At 39.0% G+C, this 22,212-nt stretch overlaps 1 protein-coding gene across 3 annotated transcripts in view; it reads left to right on the forward strand.

Annotated features, from left to right (window-relative positions):
* pam (peptidylglycine alpha-amidating monooxygenase) overlaps positions 1-22,212 on the forward strand; it is a 67,675-nt gene that overhangs the window by 10,286 nt on the left and 35,177 nt on the right. For all 3 annotated transcript variants that reach the window (XM_060896707.1, XM_060896709.1, XM_060896708.1), the window contains exons 2-11: positions 357-972; positions 2,198-2,318; positions 4,928-4,985; positions 12,433-12,520; positions 16,026-16,117; positions 16,503-16,586; positions 18,538-18,586; positions 19,645-19,712; positions 19,918-19,998; positions 20,094-20,170. In XM_060896707.1, coding sequence (XP_060752690.1) covers positions 881-972; positions 2,198-2,318; positions 4,928-4,985; positions 12,433-12,520; positions 16,026-16,117; positions 16,503-16,586; positions 18,538-18,586; positions 19,645-19,712; positions 19,918-19,998; positions 20,094-20,170 — 810 coding nt within the window. In that variant the 5' untranslated portion in view covers positions 357-880. The remainder of the gene's footprint in view (positions 1-356; positions 973-2,197; positions 2,319-4,927; positions 4,986-12,432; positions 12,521-16,025; positions 16,118-16,502; positions 16,587-18,537; positions 18,587-19,644; positions 19,713-19,917; positions 19,999-20,093; positions 20,171-22,212) is intronic.

Below are 22,212 nucleotides of genomic sequence, written 5' to 3' on the forward strand. Positions count from 1 at the left end.
AATGTAAAAATATACTCGCGTGTCTATCGAGTGCGGAAATACAGACTTTTTACAAATGTGAACTTTCTCACCACTTAAATAATACCATTGTATTTCTATTTACGTTCTACTCGTCATCAGCAGATCAGGGGTTTAGAGGACTCCATTTGCTGGCAGCCTCAGTGATTAGATTAGTGTACTGTGATGGAGGCTGTCTGTCTTTATCTTGCTCCTCTTTCTTTAGCCCTTCATCCTCTCTGCATGTATTTTTTATAAAGCACCAACAGCAGGAATGAAGATTCACTCCCTAGAAACTTCTCACAAGATGTTCGAGTGGGTAAAATGTTCTAACTTGCTTCGTCGTTGTGTGTCTGCAGGTTGTGAAAGAAGCCTGACACCGTATCTGTGATATGCGCCGTCCGACCTGAGGACGAGTGCGAATCGGCACGTTTCCTCTCTCTCCTCCTCCTCCTTCTCCTCCTCCTTTCTCTTTCTCTTGTTTTCCTACCTCTCTCCTTCCTGCCAGCTCTCTCTCTTTTATTCCTCGTTGTCGTGGCAGAGTGCCCCAGCGCTACTTCTCTGTGAACAGAGCTTCCAGATACGACAAATTTCCAGCCGAGCGGGTGAGAGAGTAGAGGAGGAGGAGGAGGAGGAGGAGGAGACAAGAGAGCGAACCTGAGGGAGACCCGCCTTTGCTTACCTTCGAGCAGGAGGAGAGGAGAAGAGAGGAGAGAAGAGTGTGAAGCAGAAGGAACTGGGAGCCTAGCAGGATCTAACACTCGGTGTGTGTGGACCCAGAGTAGGTTTGATGCTGTGAGACGAGCTCAGACCAGCTAAACATCCCTTCCATTTGCTGAAACAACTCAGAAAGAACGCGAGAAAGAGTGGGAGAGGAGTGAACATGGGAGTCCTGCTATGTAGCATGCTTGTGCTGGCTCTGATCTGTCAAAATCATAGCTACAGTGTCAGAAGCCCTCTGGACAGGTACAAACGGTAAGAGATTTATGTTGTCAAATAAATAGTCACCTACTTATTCATATTTAAATAGGAATATTTTGCATTCATATTAAGATTTGATAAATCAACTTTTTTTCTGGGGCTGTTTTCGATTCACTTGACCGTGTGAAACATGTTCGAATTTGAATAGTAATAGAAATAGCAGTATTTGTTTAATATATTTGATGTTTTAAAAGGTGTAACTACAGATTTTTCTGTTTCGAATTATATCTCAGCGTGCACACATAACACAGTGTATATCAACTCAAATAGCATTTTTCTGCGAGTACTGAACATTAGTATATATAATAGTTTATAAAAATGCATGCTAATTTGAGGCTAATTCAATGTTAAAATTGTGTGCTGGTTCTGTTTATAGCTCTGAGTGGGCAAATGCTTAAATCTGATTGGCTAGAAGGTGTGCATTATTTGTATATAACAGCACAGGTGGTTCCAGCTGTAACATGAACAATAGTTTAACATTAATGTGCTTCATCGAATCCATTATCGTTTCTATAGTAACATCTCACGCACAGGGACTTCGAGCCCTAAAAATAACCTAAGATTTTATGACATGTTGTTTTTACTGGATGTTCGCTTAACAATTATGGAAGTAGTCTTGGATGTAAGCACTCTTAATCTCGCTTAGCTTTTTGTTTTCTTAGTAAAATAACAGACTGTGCTGTGTGTGTGTGTGTGTGTGTGTGTGTGTGTGTGAGTGAGACTGTTTACTCCAGCTATAATGTAGGTAATAACAGGAATTAACTTGTCTCTTGGACCTTCCACAACATCAGATCTATTTATAAATCATTAAAACGTGTGAGGTTTTGTTCAATATATAATATGTAATGGTTGAGAAATCACTCCGGCATAATCATTATTTTGAGGAGTTTGTTGTTCCTCACGTAATGTTCACTGAATGACTGTATACAGTTTTTAAATCAACACTGCTGTTTTGCAAGCAAACCTTTATTTCATGGTGCATAGTGTTTTTCACAGAATAAGTCTCCTGATGTGTGGGTTTTTTATTTCTTAATTAATTAATTAATCAATTTATTTATTTATTTTAACCATATCACTGACTTATACTTATAAACTAAGCAAACTGACTATATGACAGAGTTAAGTTTTTTTTTTTTTGATCTCTAGTTTCTGATAGCTGATGGATAGATGCCTCTGTGCTGTGTTTGAGAAGACTTCAGTGTTTTTCTGTGTTGTTCAGATTCGAGGAGTCGGTGTGGTCTGACTCAAATGACTGCACCTTGACCAGGCAGCCTTTCGTCCTGTCCAACCCTTATAACTTCTCACTGGATATCCGCATGCCGGGGGTCGTCCCAACAGTGGTAAGAAAACGTCTAGCTTTAGATTATAAGTAGGAACCGAATACATGTCAAATTGAGTTATTTAGTAATGATAAATTCCAGGGCTTTAAAATCTTTCATGGTTGATTTAGGAGGACAGATTGAAAAGTTACAGTTGTATAAATGGGATGTAATGAAAATGAAATTATGTTCATAGATTCTTTACATTATTAAACCATTGAGGTTAATATTTAAAATTGGAATACTTAAATGAATGTTAATCACACAAGACATTCTTACACTACCTGTGCAGTGTTTTGTCATTTAGAAGTGCAGTTTTTTTCCCCGAGCTCCTTAAAACTTAAAGGCACATTGTTCATGCTAGGGCAAGAAATACTAAATATGGTTGAGCAACCCTTTAACTTTACAACACTTGGTAACCCCATGTTGAATTTCTTTTGGACTGTTCCGCCGCTGTTCCAAAACTTCCTGAAAGCATCGTATCATGGCCCTGTTTTGGCATTTACCGTTTACGATGGTCTTGAAGCTGCCTCCACTCAGAAAGTGTGCACTGTGGTCTGGCCTGGATCTCCTGCAGGGTTTGTGTGCTACGTATCGATCGAGCACTAATGTAGTCATTAAAGCTGGACTCATTGCTGCAGGCCAGAGCTAATCGGCCCTTGCGGCTGCCTCAGAAGATGCTGCACTTTTGTCTATAGAACAGGGAAGCCTTAACGTGTAGAAAAGGGAAGATTTATCAAGTGTAACAAAGTTGATGTACATCGGAGAGCTTCTGTGCTTCTCCAGATTGTGAAAGTCTCAGGAACTGGGGAGGGGCTGTTGGGCTGCTGCTATTATTATTCTCCTTACAGCTCTATGACTCATCGGCAAGTGATTCATCGCGGGCTCTCGTTGATAACTCGGCTGGGAGAAGGGGGGATGTGAGCGTAATATCACCGAGGAAACAAGAGTTGAGTTTGAGCAGTCGGCTTCATCCACATTGAGCTATTGATCAGCTGATGACCTTTGCCTGGCTCAGGGGTGTCTCTCAAGCTGGTTTTGCTTGCTGTTGCTTTTCTATTATTTGTGTTTGTGATTTTTTTTTTTTTAATGTTTTTTTTCACAAGATTAATAGCTTTGTTAATATCGATTCAGCCAAGATCTGTGTCTCGAGTCAGGCCTTAATGAACTTGAGTCAAATCTCTAATATTTTAGATTTGAACTCCTGACAGAAGCTAAAATAAGTAAAGCTGTGCTCCTTACAGAATTTCACTTAGCAAATCACCCTGTATTAGTGCATTAGTTCACTATTGCCACCACAGAATGGAAAATTGATTTAGGCTTGTTGCCCTAAAGCAGGAAATCAAAGGGTTAGATGACAGCCAGGAGCTCTCAGCCATAGCCAAGCAATTACAGCATTGCACTGCAAATGACTTGATGTCATTTTTGTTTGTAATCTCACCGACTGGCTGTTTGAACTCCATTTTGCCGTGAACTCTATTTTTCTCACTTGTACCGACACACACAACACACACCATTGCATTGTGTTTCTTCTGGTGTGAACCTGATGAAAAAAAGTTATTTTGAGAGCTGTGCTTTGACTTGTTTGAGCTAATCCCTAGAGTTAAATGGATCAGAGAGAGAGAGCAGAATAAAACTCCTCTGCGTCTGGGCAGGGCTCATCCTGTCATCTGAGTTATTGGATTAAATGCATTGTGTTGGCCTCTTGCTGAAATCCAGTCTGATCGTGGCATGTTATGCAAGGTCGTCGAGGAGGAGCGTGAAGAAAACCCGAGCAGGGCCTTGTATTAGAGCAGAGCCGTCTGAATCACATCACCAGTCTGCTTTTTTTTCTCTACGGCTGCTTGCTGAATTTGAGATGTGTTCAGGAGAGTAGAGACAGCAGCTAGATGGCTGATAATTATACGTTTCTTTCACAAAGCCTATCCAACAGCGGAGGGGTGAACTAACCTTAAACATTGTAATACTTGGATGTCATAACTCCACATCACAATATTTTGACAGCGAGGAAGGATCGACTTCAGCAAACATGCATTGTGTTGTTTTGATTTCAAACGATGCATCACACTGTCAATTCCACTGCAGTCCAGACACACAGGCGTGACTCATGCACCAGATTTTCTTTAATGCACGTACTATTTCGGTTCTGTTTGTGAAATGCTTTAGTAAATGCTGCACAATGAATCAAATATTCATGCCAGGTTTCTGCTACTTGCCAAATTGTTAAGAATAGGTGAAGTTGCCTAATGTATTTAGTGTTTCTTACCAATTACATAGTTATATATATTTTCCTTTCTATTTGTTTATTTCCTTTTATGTTTCTTTTCTTTTCCTTATTTTATTTATTTATTTTTTTAAATCCCATTCCTTTTATTACTCCTTCCTTTTTTACTCTCTTCCATTCCCTTCGTTATTGTTTTAAATATGCGAAGAAAAGAGGCTGGTTATGAACAAGATCAAGATATTTTCTGTTGGTTAAAAAAAATAATGCTGTCCAGTCAAAAATATTTAGTGCAACATTTGTTTAGCTTTTCAAGCAATAATTGTGATCAGCATTTTGACCGTTATGCTACAGACCTCAGTGTAAGTTGCTTGTTTGCATGTATTGATGTAGGTTTCTTGTTTTGCAGTCTGATTCCTATTACTGTATGGCTGTTCCTGTGCCCACACAAAAGGAGGCCTATATAGGTGAGTAACAACTGCACAATAATTGATGAAGAAATCTAGTGAGCCTGTGAGAGGAAAAAGAACCCTGATTATTTTTAGGTTATTGTTTTCAATCGTTTAAGGAGTGTGAGGATATATTGCCTCTTGGACCTTCCACAACATCAGATCTATTTATAAATCATTAAAACGTGTGAGGTTTTGTTCAATATATAATATGTAATGGTTGAGAAATCACTACAATTTTTTTTCTTTTTTTTTTATTATCCCTAAATATCTATGTTAATCCTAACACCATGAACAAATGTTGCTTGGAATAATGAAGTTGTTTCTGGTTGCGATTGGTAACGCCTGTCTCATTATATCAGCTGATATGTTCTCCAGTGAAGCTCTTTGCACAGGCCAAAGAGCTCCCATAGCGTTCAGATGACCCTACAAGTGGCTGCCGTTTTCTTCTGCTCCATAAGCTTACAGTCTGTGTTTGCTCAGTCCCTGCAGAATAAGATTACCCCATTCAGCCGCATTCCTCCTGCACCATCACTAGCAGGGCTATAAAGAGAGCGAGTCTCCAGTCCTGTTAAATCTTATTGGACAGGCTCTCGCAGGGAAGTGAAGGGAATCACATCACGCACTTCACAGCTGTAGCCAGAGCAAACAAACCTTGTTTTTCGCTTCAGTGCTGGTTACAGCTTCAATTCTGCTCTCCAGTCACAGTGCTCTGTGTTAGTTTAAAATAACTGGCTTTGATGGCTTTTTTTATATACAGATATTCAGATTTGTATTTATCGTCAAAGCAATGTGTTTTCTACATGATATATAGCATATGAAATGACTTCATTATTACAAATTTAGGATATAAATATACCATGTGCTGTGTTTACAATACGGTCTATAATTCTATGCTGTTAGCAATGGGATTGAAGTCCAAGATAGTTAATCGTTTGCAATTATTGACTGCCTGAAGTTTGTAATCAGTAAACATTACCAGATTCTGGGCATCACAGCGATGCTCTGCCACGGCTATAATGCAGCCATTTTCAATTTGCTGACTGGTCCAAATACAAACCCTTAACCCTCTGACACGTTTTAAGGCACCCGACTCGACCTGATACTTTAGACATCATCCTGTTGCTGTCAGCCTAATCATCAGTATAGACAAGTGAGTCAGGTCTACTGGCAGCCATACGTGTCCATGCCTTTATATTTCCCAGGTGAAGTGCTGTGCATTGGACCCTGAGAGATGTATTTTATTCTCCACATATTCGTTTTCTTGTCACTCTGGAACTGGTTACTTTGCAACTCATCCATCAAGGCTAAGGTCATGCCTGAGTTTTTCTTTTTATTGTAGGCTTGGCAGAATCAAAAGCAAGTGATCCTGAGCACTTTTTCTGCATAATTTCCTTTCACTTATTCACTACCGTTGTCTTTGTGGGCTGTCAAGCTAACTATATGGCCAATATGTGAACTCCTGACCATAGCACCAGTTCCAAACTACTGCCACATTGTAAGAAACACAGAATTGTTTAAAATGTCTTTGTAGCATGAATCATCAAGACATGGCACAAAGTACTTTATAATGTACAGTATATGCACTGGAAAGTGCTTTTTTGTGTATTTGCCTTGTCGTGCTTGTCTTTTGTCTCACACTGTTGCACTTTATGTGTCTAGGATTTAAATCCATATTCTGTGTTGTTTTATGTAGCTTTATATTGTTTTATGTATTAGTAGCACCAAGGCCTTGGAGAAACGTTGTCTCATTTCACTGTGCACTGTGTCAGCTATATATGGGTGAAATGACAATAAAAGCTTCTTGAATTGGCTTGACTTGGTGTGCCAATATCAGAGAGAAAGAACTATGGTGTACCGCAAAGAGCCCCGACTTCAACACCTTTTGGATGAGCTGGATTGTTGATTATGTACCAGGCCTCGTCACTTGACATAGCTGAATGACCACAAACACCTACAGCCACACCTCCAAAATTAAGCTGAAAGCCTTCCCTGAAGACTGAAAGTTATTATAGCAGCAAAGGGGGAATACATCTGGAATGGGATAATCAAAGCATGTATGAGTGTATTTACTTTTGCTGTCACTGCTGTTTAATCCCTTATCCTTTCCAACCAAACAGACAAAAAAAACTAAACAGGTTGCTCAGGCAATTTGAAAGCACTATAAACAAAATGTCCTATATGCAGATACACTAATGCAAACAATGTTGTCTGTCACATGGGCAAAATCTGATGTATTATTTGAACTGATGTTTTCTGTATACACCAAGAAAATGAACTGATAACGACTCTCTTTAACCTCCAAATTCACACCAAACCTGGGTCATGTCAAGCGTTTGTTTGTTTATTTATTTATTTACTCACTCTACTGTACTATTTTTGTCAAGTCAGGAAGCTTACTTTGATTTTACTACCTAAATCCGTCAGCTACTTGTAGAAACCAGCATTTGTCTCTTTCTGAATCCTTGCAGATTTGCTAGACGCTTCATCTGTCAGCACATTTCAAGTCTCTCTGCATAACAGCACCTGTGAAATGAAAATGTAAATTTGGAGCATTTTTACCTCCTGGTGCATAATATATGGCAGAGTTTATGTAAATCGATTAATTCCGTACCTACATCGTGATTTAATAAGCATGAGAGTAACATCGGGAACAGAACCTGTCAGCTCACATTAGTATGAGTGAAAGGATTGTTTATTATTTCTCATAGAGGAATAATAAAAAAAAACTTTAATTGGCTTTTGATGTCCAAAATGTTAGCGCACCCGATATGGAGTGGTCGAGCAGTCGTATAAATGACCTCAGGCATATGTTGTGCACTGGTATTGTTATGTACCATGATATGAAACAATCTCTTTTAACCATCATCACTATAACCAGTTTGTTCAAGTCGGTGAATCAGTGAGCAAGAAATCGCTCCTTAAGTTCTGTTCATTAGAATTAAACAAATGTGAACGTAAAGCCCAATGAACAAGCGAGACAGTTTTCTAATTAACATCATAAAGATTGTGTCATACAAATAACACAAATAAATGACAGCTGTAATAAATATATCTAATATATCTAAGCTATATATAAACGGATCTCTTGAAGGCAAGCTGCTTTTTTGCTCAATATGTGAGGTACTAAACTCATTTATTTTGTTTAGGGCTTCATCCATCATGCAGTGGTTTTGGAGGATTTGTCATTTCTGATGTTTAAATACACATATTTATGTGACAAGTCATAGTTGAAGTAGTATCGACCATGTACAAGCTCTCAGGTAGTTTATGTGACACGTGTGGTTGCACTTGGGCTTGTGTTCGTGACTTCTCTTTTCCTTTCAGGTCATTGTTACATGAAGCAGACCTCATTTATCACTATCAGTTGTGTGTGTGTAGCAGCATTTAGTAATGGTTTCTATTCCTCCCAGAAGTGCTTCATCAGCCTGCCTGCTTTTTCTCTCCGTCATGTCAGCTATCCCCAGCTCTTATAATGGAATCAAACATCGGTATGAGCTGACTAAAGAAGATGAAGCTGTTCTATACGGACAAATCACAGCAAAATGCGATATAATGCAGTATTTGGGCCAGACATTTTGCTTAGGTGTGAATAAACTTTCAGTAACTCTGAGACATATACATATGTTTCTGCTTTGAAAGCAAAACCTTGCCTTGCTCCCTTCACACTGAAATCAACACCACTGAACCGGGAGAAAGCACTAAGTAGGTTTTTGGGGGCATATAGTGATTAACTTAAGCAAATTGCTTTTACAAGAGATTTATTTTGAGTTTCTCTCTGAGTGCATTTTACTTATGCTCAGTTCAGCTTGAATAATTTAGCCCCTGTGTACTTGTCTTGAATGTAAAAGGTGGAAAAAAAATTACTATACCAATCCTGAATCTCCTCTATTATACACTCATGTATTACATAGCTTTTACATAAATATAGAATATATGCAGTCTTGGGGGGCAAAAACATTCAGACCAGTCTGGTCATTCTCCTCTTATCTCTCCTCTCTTTATTTGGATGTTTTTAGAGTTTCAACACCTTTCTGTGTGTAAACTTGTGTGTGAAAAATCCCAGGAGATCAGCTGTTTCCGAAATCCTCAAACCAGAGTATTTGGTATTACCAAATAGTGATCAATCAGAATCACAGAGATCACACTTTTTCTTCATACTGATCTTTGGTGTGAATTTTACCTGAAGCTCTTGATCTGTATCTACATGGTCGACCGATTGGACAACTTCATGACCGTGCAGGTTTGCATGTGTCGCATGTGTACTGAGTGCTGCTAATCCACAAAGTTCATTATTTTTTGATAACAGCACACTCTGGAGTACATTATCTCTAAAAAAAAAAAAAAAAAACAAAAAACATTTGAACTGAGAAAGACTGGAAAGCATAAGCTGCTCTGTCATGAAGATTTCCCTGCATGTGGCACTTGGATGCCTTTCATAAATGTTAGTGTCTCCTAACAAAAAAAGGTCAGCGATTCTTGGTTTTACTTTTTGCATCATTTTCATATCTGTTCATTGTTACAGCTTCAGCATATTGCAGGCGCTCCTTTTTATTTTTCTGAACGATAAAAACTTAAGTTAGTTGAGGAAATAATCAGCACCTGGTCATGAGGTTTTTTCCTTCCGTACATATTGGACAGATTCTGTGTTTTGCACTTGTCTACTTATATTGTGGTTCTTTTGTGGTCCATATTGCGCTGCTGTTTTGGAAAATGATCAAAGACCTAAGTGGCTCTTGTGTAGAAGCTCCGTTGTCGTGTTCTTGTTATTATCATTCTAATCAAAATGGAGGTGTTTTCTGTTGTATTAGTCTGCATGCAGGGTAGATTACAGAACTGCAGATGCGATCCTGTGATGCAGAAAGGAAATCAGCTGCTCTTCATCAGACTTCTTCAGTGCTGCTCAGTGAGGCGTCTAATGGCAGCATTGATATTAGCCAATGGTGGCAGGCAAACATATGGATAGTTGTCATCTGCTTATAGTGGTGGCGTGGGGGTGTGTGTGGGTGTGTGTGTGTGTCTGTCTGTGGGTGGGTTTTAGCTGGGGTGTGTGGTGTAGAACTGTTTGACAAGTGATGACTTTATTCTGTCTTCTTGCTGTCCAGGCAGGGACTGAGAATTTAGTCCTGAGCTCTGATTAATGACAAAGCATTGTACTACTTCATTACAGGCTGCTCTCAGTGAGGATCGAGTGTTAATGGTTGTGTGTGTGTATGTGTGTGTGTGTTAGGGAGAGAGAGGGACTGTGAGTAAAAATTACTACCCATTGTGCACACAGCTCCCCTTCCAGTCAGAGAGGATTTGACCTCAGTCAAGCCTCAAATATCTTCAGTAATATTTCAGTGTAATCTTCAGTGTGTCAGTGTGATTCTATTGATGTGGATCCTGACACGCATTCTGAAGGAGAAATTAATTTGTCAAATATTAATAGAATTACATCAGGGAGAAATTATGCATGCGCTTATTGTTTTGCCATTAGTACCCCTGTCCATTTTCTCCCCAATTTGATCATTAGTACTCCCCTATCACACAACAGACAACAGAGATTAAAGCTATGGCACGCTTCCTCCGAGACACTTGAAGCCAATTACAGCATCTTTTAAAACCGTTGCTGCTGTGTCACAGCTCAGAGGAAAGCACGGTCAGCTCTCTCCTGCACACGTGAGCTCACACACGCCTCCGGATGTTTAGTGTCTCTCTGATTGACAAGGGAGATAAATGACGTCATCTCTCTCAGATGATCCAAATATCTTCATATCCCACATTTCCGATCCGGTATAGCATATCAGTGTTCTCCAGTGCTGCTCGGTGCTGCTTCTGTAACATCTCCCTGTTTTGCAAAGCATTTTAAAGTTCATTTCTATTTTTTTTTGTTTTTTTTGTGGATACAAGTGCACTGTGTGTATAACCGCAAACGCTGAACTGTACTTGCTCTGTTTTGTAACAATACAGTCAGCTGGTTTAGCAATGGCCGTCAATCAGAAGAGCTCATGCATTATTTATAACTCCATTAAGCTTGCCCAAAGAGAACGTCTGGTACGGGGTGTCACTCAAAATCAGTGAATTGATTTACCACCCTGGCGACGCTCTTGCGGAGGCCACGTTGCTGAGTTTGCAGCAGCACAATGGTTAGGGTTGACTTTCCAAACAGAAAGCAGAGTAAACTCGAATAGTTCAGTGAGAGCAGCACCCAGACACCGAGTTCATCTTTTGCTGTTGTTTTGAAATGTTTCTCTGATTTGTTTCTAGCAATTCTCAAATTGAAATATCACTATTCATGTTGCGTTTCATGAAAATGCCTTCAATTAACAATTTTTTGTCTTTATCCTGTCGCCCAGTGGATAATAGTATCGGTCAAATCTGTTATTATTCCCTGTAACAGACTTTGCAAAAAAACGCTAATCACTTCAAAACCTAAACACTGATTCAATTCACTTCAATACAGATTTATTTGTATAGCACTTTTAACAATGTACATTGTCTCAAAGCAGCTTTAAAGAACATAAGACATCTAGTACAAAAAGTTTCATATTGTACAAAGATTAATATTATACAAAAATTCAAGATTAATATTAGACGTATATTTAAAGGTGTTTGTACAGTATTTATCTCCAACGAGAGCCTGAGGTGACTGAGGCGACTGTGGCAAGGAAAGAATTGTTATAGACACCGGAGAGTTTTATTATGAATAATGTAAATTCTATAGTCATACTGTATACAGACCGACAATTGTGTATTGATTAGAAGGACGTTGTCCTCAAAGACCACATGTAGGTGGCATGTCCTCTTTGAATGCTTAAATCCTCATGAAGCGGAATCTGACTCGATCTGGTACATCTCTTGGTGCCTCACACTGATATGTGAAACAGATTTGGACAACAGTGGAAATGTGTGCAAACTTGGTCAATTTAAATTTCATGAACTATAATTGTAATAAGTGGTACTGTGGTGCAGTGGGGAGCTTTGCTGCCTCACAGCTCAAGTGCTTTGTGATTACGTGGGTTTCCTCTTTATTCTCTGGTTTCCTCCAGCTTTCCCAAAACCCTCAAAAAATAATTGCAACTGTCATGAATGTAAGAATGTAATTCGAACAACTACTTTAAAGCTTTTGACAGACTCTCTTATCCAGAGCAACTTCTATTTCACCCTCGAGCTGTTTATAGGTTCTTTTTTTCCTCTCTTGTATCCGAGCCACTGATCTTTTCTGCTGATTTTAGCTTAATATCGATCCTGGATATCGGTGTCATCTGGATTTTGTTTATCTCAGGGTTTATTTTTCCTTCTTCTTTTAATGTGACACTGTGTTTAAACCACCACTGCACTGAGTGTATTGTGTATATTGATGGGATATTTTTGCCCATATTGCCAGCTTTATTTTATTATCTTTTTCCTAAAGAATTGAATACCGTGTGGTTTCTTCTGCCTGTCCGACTGAACGCTAACACACAGCCGGTTTTCTCCATAGTGAACTTTGTGCCTCATGCTTCCATGGACACGGCCCACCACATGCTCTTATACGGCTGCAGGACCCCCTACTCCACCAAAGGCTACTGGTAAGTGCTGCATGTTTCCACTTTAGACTGTGATCAATGTCCCTCTTACTGACCAACGTACTACAGTATAGCATGGCCTTATGCAGTGCAAAATATAGGAGTAGTTTTCCAAATAAACGGATTAACCATTCTGTCATTTCTGAAGCTGATAAACAGCCTTGTTGACCATAATTTATAAACTTATGAAAACAAATGGATTGAACGGATCATTACAAGCTGCCGGAGACCCCTAATTGATTTTATTTAGCCTTATGCACTAAGTCTTAGTGATACACCATTAGGAAACTCAAACAGCTCATTCTGCTGTGAATGCTCCTTATAACAGAAACAGCAAACGATGCTTCGTCCTCCTGAGAGAGGAAGAGGAAAAGCGAGTGAGAGAGGGAGTGGGGAAGACGCTAATAAACCTGCCTGTTACCAGGGAAACCACATCCAGCTTGACAACAGGGGTTGTTAGAGCTGCCCTGTGGGCTTGTGGGTTAGATGAAGGGGTGGGGGGAATTTCTCATATCCGACTCACAGCTCTGCCTCTCCATCTTTTTTTTTTTCGTGTTTTCTCTTGAGTCTGCGTGATTATCAACACAAAACGAACATCATGGTTGTGTCCAGACAATTTCACGGCAGAACATTTAGACAGATTATTCCACGCCTCTGCAAAGAAAACACAGCCTTGTTTCCAACACGATAAAGAGACCACAGCTCAGTTCCTCTGCCCCAGTTATTTTTGTCCATGAAATGCAGAGGAGGAAAACACACTTTTGGAAACTGTAAGATTATATGTGTACTCTTCAATATAAGTGTTTGGTTTTGGCGTACGAATAGATAACGTGGCAGACGTTTTTTTTCTCAGTCTGTCCCTTCGCTTGTTAGCAGAACCCGCTTTTCATCAAAAATGTATCTCCCTTCATTTCACTCCATATTCCTCCAGACAGCATCAAACATTCAGTGTGAAATGCCTGTGGGGCTCCAAAAATCAAGAATGCTGCAGAGGATCATTGAGAGGAAAGAGGCATAAAAAATAGGCCAGGTCATGTGACTTTATCACACCCATATGCAGCAAATCTAGTGAGCTGGGAAAGATGTCAAAATACTGTGTTATAGGCATCAGCCAGGATTGACTATGTAGAGGAATACATGAATCATGTCCAGATTTACTTTAAAAAGCAAACAAACAAAAAACAAAAGTCAGTTTTGTGGAAATGTTGAAACACGTGAAAGAAACATTTTCAATCACGTATGAAGAATAATTAAGCTACATATTCTAAAAGGATAAATGTGACCTTTGCAAATAATGCAGTGAAAAATATATCATTTTTCGTGGTATTTGATGTTTTATAGACTACATGAGTTTTCAGTAATACAGATAACATTTAGTGTTTTGGGCAAAAAATAATACAGTACCCACAAATGCACAGCTATTTTCCTGACAGTGTCCAAAAAACCACTTAAAGGGCAATGTAATAGATATGATTTGATGGCTGCTGTTTACTTATTCTTTCATCCTTTCATCCATTCATCATCAGTAACCGCTGCATTAGGTTAGGGTTGTGTTGTGTGGTGCTGATTTTAACATCTGATCTTTTATTAAAAAGAAATCTATCTCTTTTCGTATTTTTATGACCAAACTGTGATTTCCGCAGCAAAATTGACATTTAGATACGTCTATCTAGGTATAGCGTCGTAACCTGCGATTTAAGTCCTGTACTTCATTTATTTCTAAATCTCTCCATCACTCTTTGATGGTTGTCTTCACATAAAATCTGTCATTCTCTGAGGAGAGGATTTAACACAATTGTAAAAAAAAAAGAAAGAAAATAAAAGGCATGAAAATCCAGGTGTGAACATTCTAGTGATGGTGGTGTGTAAACACACGTGTGTGTGCTGTTTGATATTCTGTTTAGCACAGCAGGAAATATTCCTAACTCTTCCTGTAATCTCCTTAAACCTGAAATGTTTCTTTTCCTGTTAGAGAGCAGGTAAGTCAAGAATAGACTGTTTTACTGCACATCAGGCAGTCAAGCAAATCTTTTCACGTTTCCTGTGGCTTATAAATCTCTTAAGTTCAGTAGATTTCTTTTTTTTTTTTTGGATTATGGTCGTAATCGCCGATTATTTAAATCTGTTTTAAACGTTATTGACTTTATATCATTTTTGCTTTCACATTACAACTGTTCCAGACTCGGACCTGATTCATAATTATTATCCATGCATAACACTCAGATTTGAATGTAAATAAAGACACCGCTGATACGTGTGGATTCTCTCAGGCTGGGGATGCAGAGGTGTCCAGTTTTATCAGGAAATCCGACGCATTCTGGTTTAAAGCATACGACAAGGTTGTTGTTGTTTTTTTTTTTTTTTTTTTTATCAGACAGTGTTTTACAAAAGTAGTTAAACAATGACAGCAACGAGGAAAAAGCAGTATCTCAGAAGCTTCAAATCAAACTCTGAACAGCCACTCAGTGGACACATTATTAGGAACACCCGTACTCCTGATCACAGCTGTAATGATCAACTCTTCACAACTGTGGTGAGCAAAAAAAGCATCTGAACATGAGGAAGAGCAGAAGACTACATCGGCTTTCAGTCTGTCAGTCAGCAACAGGAATCAGAGACTACAGAGAATCTGGGTTTACCTGAACTGGACAGTTTAAGACTGAAAAACCGGATGAATTTGATTTCTGATGCGACTTGCTGATGATAGAGTGAGCAGAAATTAGTGACCAGAATCCCAAAGGAAAGTTTCCATCACTTTGTGGAGCTTATACCAGTGAAGTGAAGCCCTACCAAGCCCTACTATTAGTCTGCTGTTCCTATTAAAGTGGCCAGCATGTTTTAGTTTCTTTTCTATCCTCTTACAAACTCTTAATTGTTCTTTCAACAGCTGTAAATGCAGGATATATCGTAATGATAATAAGACAGCTTTTCAAAATCAGTGTCCGCTGAACCTCGCGCTTTCTTTGTACTTTTTGGAAAATGGCTCGGGCATTAAAATGTTAGGGCCTTGACTGGACAATTCTAAGCCCAATCTGATCTGCAAATATTATTTATTTATTTATTTATTTATTTGTTTGTTTGTTTGCTTGTAATGCTCATACAAGCATTTTTAATATTCGTGCACAAAGTGCTGCTACTTTAAAAGGTTGAATAAATCTGAGGTGTGAAGTTCTGTCATGATGATGTGTAGTGGCAGGACATTCTCCCTGGCAAATAAATACAAATTTATGTATTAACTCCAACCCACGTTCTTCTAATTTTTCACGTTTCTGACTGTTGAAACGCCAAGAGATTGTTTAATAGTAATGGTATAGTGATAACTGGGTATTATGTCTCTCACAATTCTCTCCTTGTTGTAAAACATGTTTGTCTGTGTGATTATTTATAAAGCCTTTGGGGCTCAGAGCAGTGGTGATAGATGGGTGAATAATGAAACAGTGGCAGGTGGTTGTATTGAGCGATATGTGTGTGTGTGTGTGTGTGTCTGTGTGTGTGTGTGTGTGCGCAGGGATTGTGGGACAGAACAAGGCACCTGTGAGGACGAGGCCAAGATTATGTACGCCTGGGCCAGAAATGCTCCACCCACCAAGCTCCCTAAAGGTGAGCTCTGTCTTTAGACCATGGTCTATGTCTGTTTTTTAAGTCTCTCTTTCCATTTGTCAGTTCTTCTTGTTCTCTCTGTGCCTCTTTGAAACTCTTATCAGACTGTCTCTCTTATTATCAATGACCCCAGCGCAGACAGCTAACTTCTGTGATCATTAATAATCACAGCATTTACTCTGGACTCTTGTAATTGCTCTCCAGTGAGACTTCTTATCAACATATCTGTACAGAAAAGAAAGCCAGAGTAAGTGAAGAAAGCCACAGAAAGGATGTAATTGGTTCCTCATCCACCATTTATTTCTCCCTCTCTAGCTTTCTCCGCCTGTTTATTTCACATACTTATCTGTTCTCATCGCGCCGCCCTTTTTTTCTCCCCACACAGACGTCGGCTTTCGAGTCGGAGGAGATACCAGGATTACCTACTTTGTGCTGCAAATCCACTACGGTGATGTCCATAACTTTAGAGGTACGTTTTTACACTGATGATCCCAACAGCAGGCTGGAACTCAGTGGCCCAGCTGACACGCTGTTGCTGAGGAGATCTGACAGAAAGCTGGCTCAGTGCTGCTCTTTCACAGCCAAGTAATAATCAGAAAGCATACTGAGAAATTAGATGAAACTCATTTCTCTTCTGGTGCTTTAATAATCCTTAATTGAATTGATCTAAATGGTTTGTATGGTATTTTTTTTTCTCCAATGACAGTTAAAACGCTTTATGAGAACCCAAAAGTTGCTGAATTTTTATTAAAATAGTGAAAAATACTACCATATTTAAAATTTAGCTCCCAAACCATGGTTTTAGCCAGATTCCAGGTTCAGACCTGTAGTGGGTACAGAGATGGGGCAGTGGTGGCTCAAGTGGTTAAGGTTCTGGGTTGATGATCTGGGCTCTGGGTTCAAGCCCCAGCAGTGCCAAGCTACCACTGTTGGGCGTGTAAGCAAGGCCCTTAACCCTCCCTACTCCAGGGGTGCTGTATTATAGCTGCCCCTGCACTCTGACCCCAACCTCCTCCGTCGGGACGTGCGAAGAAAAGAATTCCTCTATGCTGATATGTATATGTGGCAATAATAAAGGCTTCCACGTATATTTTATTTTACACCACCGTTACCCCATCTGTATGGGATGTGATGAGGAATGCTCTTATCGGAAAATAATCACCAGTGCTTTGGTGTGTTATGTCTTTACTGTGCACTAAAATGCACATTGGTCATATAACACATCTGCACACATCTGTACTGAATGATTTTAACTCTACTTTTGCACAATGTCACCCCAGATTGTGCACTTTTACTACATTTGACGTCATACAGTACCTCATACCTGACGTCATACCTCTCACCACACCATAGCTCTTGATGTTAAATGTTTACTACTAATTTATGTTTATCGCTTACTGTTTACTGTTTACTTTAAATACTTAATTCACTACCTACGCACCTCGGTCTGTAGTAACGGCATTTTTCTATATACCGTGTCTGTGGAAGAACGACAATAAAGCTTTTTTCGAGTTGAGTCGAAGAATTACTCTTAGCATCCTGAAGTCTTTCCTGTACGGTTCGCTAAACAAATCACTTCTTGTATACATATTATTTGTCTCCTTATAGAAAACGTTGACATTTCAACGACTATACATTTTATCATTGTTAAATAACAAAAGAAGCCTCTGTTAAGTTTAATCTTGTGTGCTCAAGTCCCCGTGAATTAATAATTCACTTATTTTAAAAGGTTTTTCCCTAACACAAAGCTACAATGATTACACCAAAGGCCATACATTAGCCCCTTCTACAGTGCTGCTAATGAGGTGTATTGTTAGAAATGTTCTGTTCTGATCGTGTTATATCATTACATTCTCTCTATCCCTTTGTTTTGTCCGGATCTTCTGTAATCATTGGTGCACAGCAACTGACAGTTTCCAGTAAAACTTTTAAGGCAGTAGTAACTGCAAAATGCAATAATTTTCCCTGTGATTAGAATATGCAGCTACGGAAATGAGATTCTAGCTTCATGAATAATCTGATTATCCCTTTATAGAAACCTTTTCCAGTGTGATGCCTGAGAGGCAGCTCTAGAAAAGCTTCTGACAATGTTGAACTATTTTTAACATTTCACCCAGAATTTCACTCATTTTTCTGGTTAATTTAAAAAAAAAAAAAAAAAAAAAAAAATGACCAGCTGGCTTTCTGGGGCAAAAGGCAAAACTGCTGACACTTTACATTGAGACTATTTGCCCCGGCATCATCGCATGCTGATCTTTTTTTTTTTTTAATAATTCTTTGTAAAGGCAACTAACCAAATCCAACATATTTTATTCAACACTTTTATTTCAGCTTGATTCTGTTTACTAAAGAAAAAAAAGATGAGCTACATTTTAGGAGAAATGGTTTGGTCTGACGATGGCGTCTTGTCTTATTTTCAGATCACCATAAAGATTGCTCAGGACTTACTCTAAGAATGACTTCCAAACCGTAAGCTTCTATTCGTCATCCCTTTTCTTAATGCTGTTATTGATTGTTTGCATGACTGCATTTGAAAAATTGTTCCCTTTCAGAATTCCCTCCAGGCTTGTAAACTTTCATGTTGCATTTAATTGGAAGTAATAATGAGATTGAGAAAATGTCGGCGTTTGAATTATTTAAGCGGTTGTTTTTCTACAAAATGCCCGTGTATATTGACTGAAGTTGTATCAACCTAAGGCTGTTTTTTTTTTTTTTTTAATTATTATTTATTTTTTATACAAAGTATAAAATTATGGGCATCTATTATCAGGGTGTTGTGGAAATAATTGGACATTCCTTGTGGAAATAAAAAAAGGACCAATTTAAAAAAGTCAGAAAAAACAATTAAGGGTTTAAAGGTTTTTATGCTTAAAGTCAATGGATTGCTTTATTAACTGACACACTGCAGGAGGTCCACTTACTATTTCAGTCCATCGTACATCTAGTGCACAGACTTATATCTGCTCTAGAACTGCAGTTTTTAAAATAATAATGTTAAAAATGAAATTGCCCTAACTGCACCTGCTCTGCCACTTATGATCAGAGTGACATTATTAATGAAACAGACTATTGATCTCACTGCTGCTGTGAATGATGCCAGTGTGTAGCTGATGGATGTGACTGATGTTCAGTTGCTTCCTCTTCCGTCTCCTTTTCTTGCTCTCGTTTGTGTTACTTACACACACCGCTCCGTCAGTTTTTCGAAACGCAGAACATAAATAGACCTGTTGTGTTTCCGCACACCTGTCACTCCAGACCCACATTCTTTAATAAACGGTTTTAAAAACCTGTGGGACGCAGGAAGGTTTAGCAGAGCCGAACAAATCCATGTGCAAAAAGCTCAGCGTAATCATGAAGTGCCTTGTGGGATTACAGTCTCACAAAATGAAGTACGCAAATCCTCGATAATATGATGGCTGAATGCTATTTTGGAAGAAATCAATTTCCTTTTTAACGTTTCAGTGTTTAGATGATTGAATCCTAAGACTTAAAGGAGAATTTGATGTCATTTTGCATTTCCTGTCTAGGCAGCCCTTCATCGCAGGCATGTACCTGATGATGTCCGCTGACACCGTCATCCCTCCAGGAAAGACAGGTACACGACGGAGCTGCCTCCCAATCTGACACTGCTTATATATTGTTTGAAACCATTTAAGAAAGGGCTCAAATCTTTTTAGAAATCTGGGAATTCTCAGAGTCTTAAAGCTCACTGCACATTGTTCTTTACAAAAGTCCATGCCTTCGTAAGAGCAGTTTTTCCCCTCATATGTCAGTCATTTTTTTCATTTGTTCATTTACAGTAACCAACGCTGACATCGCTTGCAATTATTTATCATACCCGATGTACCCGTTCGCCTTCAGAACCCACACACACCGCCTGGGTAAGTTTTTCTTTAACTTTGCTTCTCATTGTACCGTACGTTTTAAATAGATACTATTTCATTTGCTCAGAAATATTTTCTTCTCTGTGCTTCAGGTAAAGTCGTTAGCGGTTACAGAGTTCGTAACGGACAGTGGACGCTGATTGGGCGTCAGTCTCCACAGTTACCACAGGTACTCCCAAATGTCTACAACCTAATCTCTATCCAACGGCTATGTGCATTTATCATGACTAAAAAAGTTCCACTGCTTTCCCTGTACTCAGGAAAAAAAAAAATAGAAAACCTGTTTACTCGTAGTACATTTAATATGTATCATGAGGCAGCTGTTGAGCAGCTGTTCTGGCCCATTAACATTTAAAATTAATGACTATGTGATGTTCATTTAAAAGCTTTTCTAACTAACACCAAAAGCTGTGCATTTCACACCAAAAATGTCTGAATCCAACTTTAAAGCAAGAACGATGCAGCAAAATGTCATACCACGTACTTTCCAGATTTGTTGTAGTTTCTTTGTACAGACCAACGCAACTGTGTAGGTAAAGCATAACAACAAATCACCATGGCAACAACAGCCACGCCCACAGGTATGCAGATTCCTCTGAAAATTTCTGGAAAAGCAAATCGTACAGAAACAGAGCTTAACTTTTAACGACCTTTTACTGAAGATTTAACAGCTGTTTGAACCTGATCTCAAGTTTGGAGTGTGTGGAGTTTCTGTGCATGTTCTCCCCAAGGACATGTGGGGTTTTTCGAGGTTTTCTTCCAAATAGATGCCAGTGGTTGGGTGCTATCTGGTAAATTCTTCTTAGGCATGAACGTGAATTTAAGTTCAAAATGTTTAACTAGGAACCTTATATTAAGAGTGAATCAGGACCAATCCCAGAGCAACTCTGAGTAAGGGAAATACGACAACTTTTATCTTAGAGACGAGGCGGCGCTTAACCTGTCACTAGGTGCGACACATTCTTTTGGAGACGCTGATTGTTTGCCCAATAAAAATTTAGGGGCGTTTTTAAATTCTGGTCTATTATAAATCTTTGCTTTGTCTATAGGTTAAGATAATTGAGTCTATATCGTGTAGGGATATCTATTGTGATGTTCATGACCGATCATATAAGAGATGCGCTAACATCTGTAGGTTATAAATGTAATGTAAATATAAACATTTCTGACACAGCGCAACAATGTCATAGCGTGATGGCATTTCACTATAACTATTAAATATTGTACACAACACATTTCTTCTCCCTCTTCACCTTTCGGCCATTTTCTCCTCTGCTAAAGAAACTCTTAAGCCTCTTAAAAGTCCCCCTCTCTACTCCCTAACACTTTTTGAGTCACTCTTATGAGCTCTTTTAAGGGTTAAGATGCTTTGTATATAAATTTGATCTTTATAAAAAGTAATTTTAATGGGACACGCTCACATTTCTTAGAATTTCTTATGAATATGGATCCTGCACCGTAACCCACCGATAAGAGCCGCCCCAATATTAAGATATTTCCAGTCGGTGGCAGATGGATTGTTTGTCTGAGTTAAAGGCCAGGATTAAATGTCATGTGCAGGTCATGCTGAGACATTACACTTCCTTCCATGGCTCTTCGTAGCTTAGCCACAGCAGGGCGCAGCAGCTGAGCCGAGCCATAAACACGGTACAATATTAGATGGATTAGAAACACGAAGCGGCTCTTTTGTTCTGCCGGTATATTCTGCAGCAGAATGAGGCATCCAACAGCTTCCTTTTTTTTCTTCTTCTTAGAGTCTGCTTGCAGTCCAAGGTGATTTTGTTTTCTTATATGTACCTCTGAAATTATGCTGGATGAAGTGGCACACAGTATGACTCATTTGCTCTGCAGTGCACTTTGTTGAAGTACTTTATTGTAAGAAAAACACTTTTGGCCTTTTATTCCTAATCACTGTTCACATGGTTTACTAGATCATGCAGTGCTTTTTAGAAATGATATAAATCAGAGAAATTGAGTGGAACATGCTGGATATGGGATTATCCCTGACTGTGTTGCTACTAGTGATTTGAGGAAAACCCATCAGCTCTGAAACGACGCCATGACAGGTTTATTGACAGTTCTGCCTATTCCACACTATCTTATTTTAGAATCATGATAAATCAGACAAAATAGATTACGCATTGTCGGATAAAATCGTTCATCTCTGACTTCACGCTGCAGAGAGGGTTTAGTGTCAGATAAATCCAGTGA

The sequence above is a fragment of the Tachysurus vachellii genome, chromosome 20 (genome assembly GCF_030014155.1).
Source record: "Tachysurus vachellii isolate PV-2020 chromosome 20, HZAU_Pvac_v1, whole genome shotgun sequence".
Classification (NCBI taxonomy): Eukaryota; Metazoa; Chordata; class Actinopteri; order Siluriformes; family Bagridae; genus Tachysurus; species Tachysurus vachellii.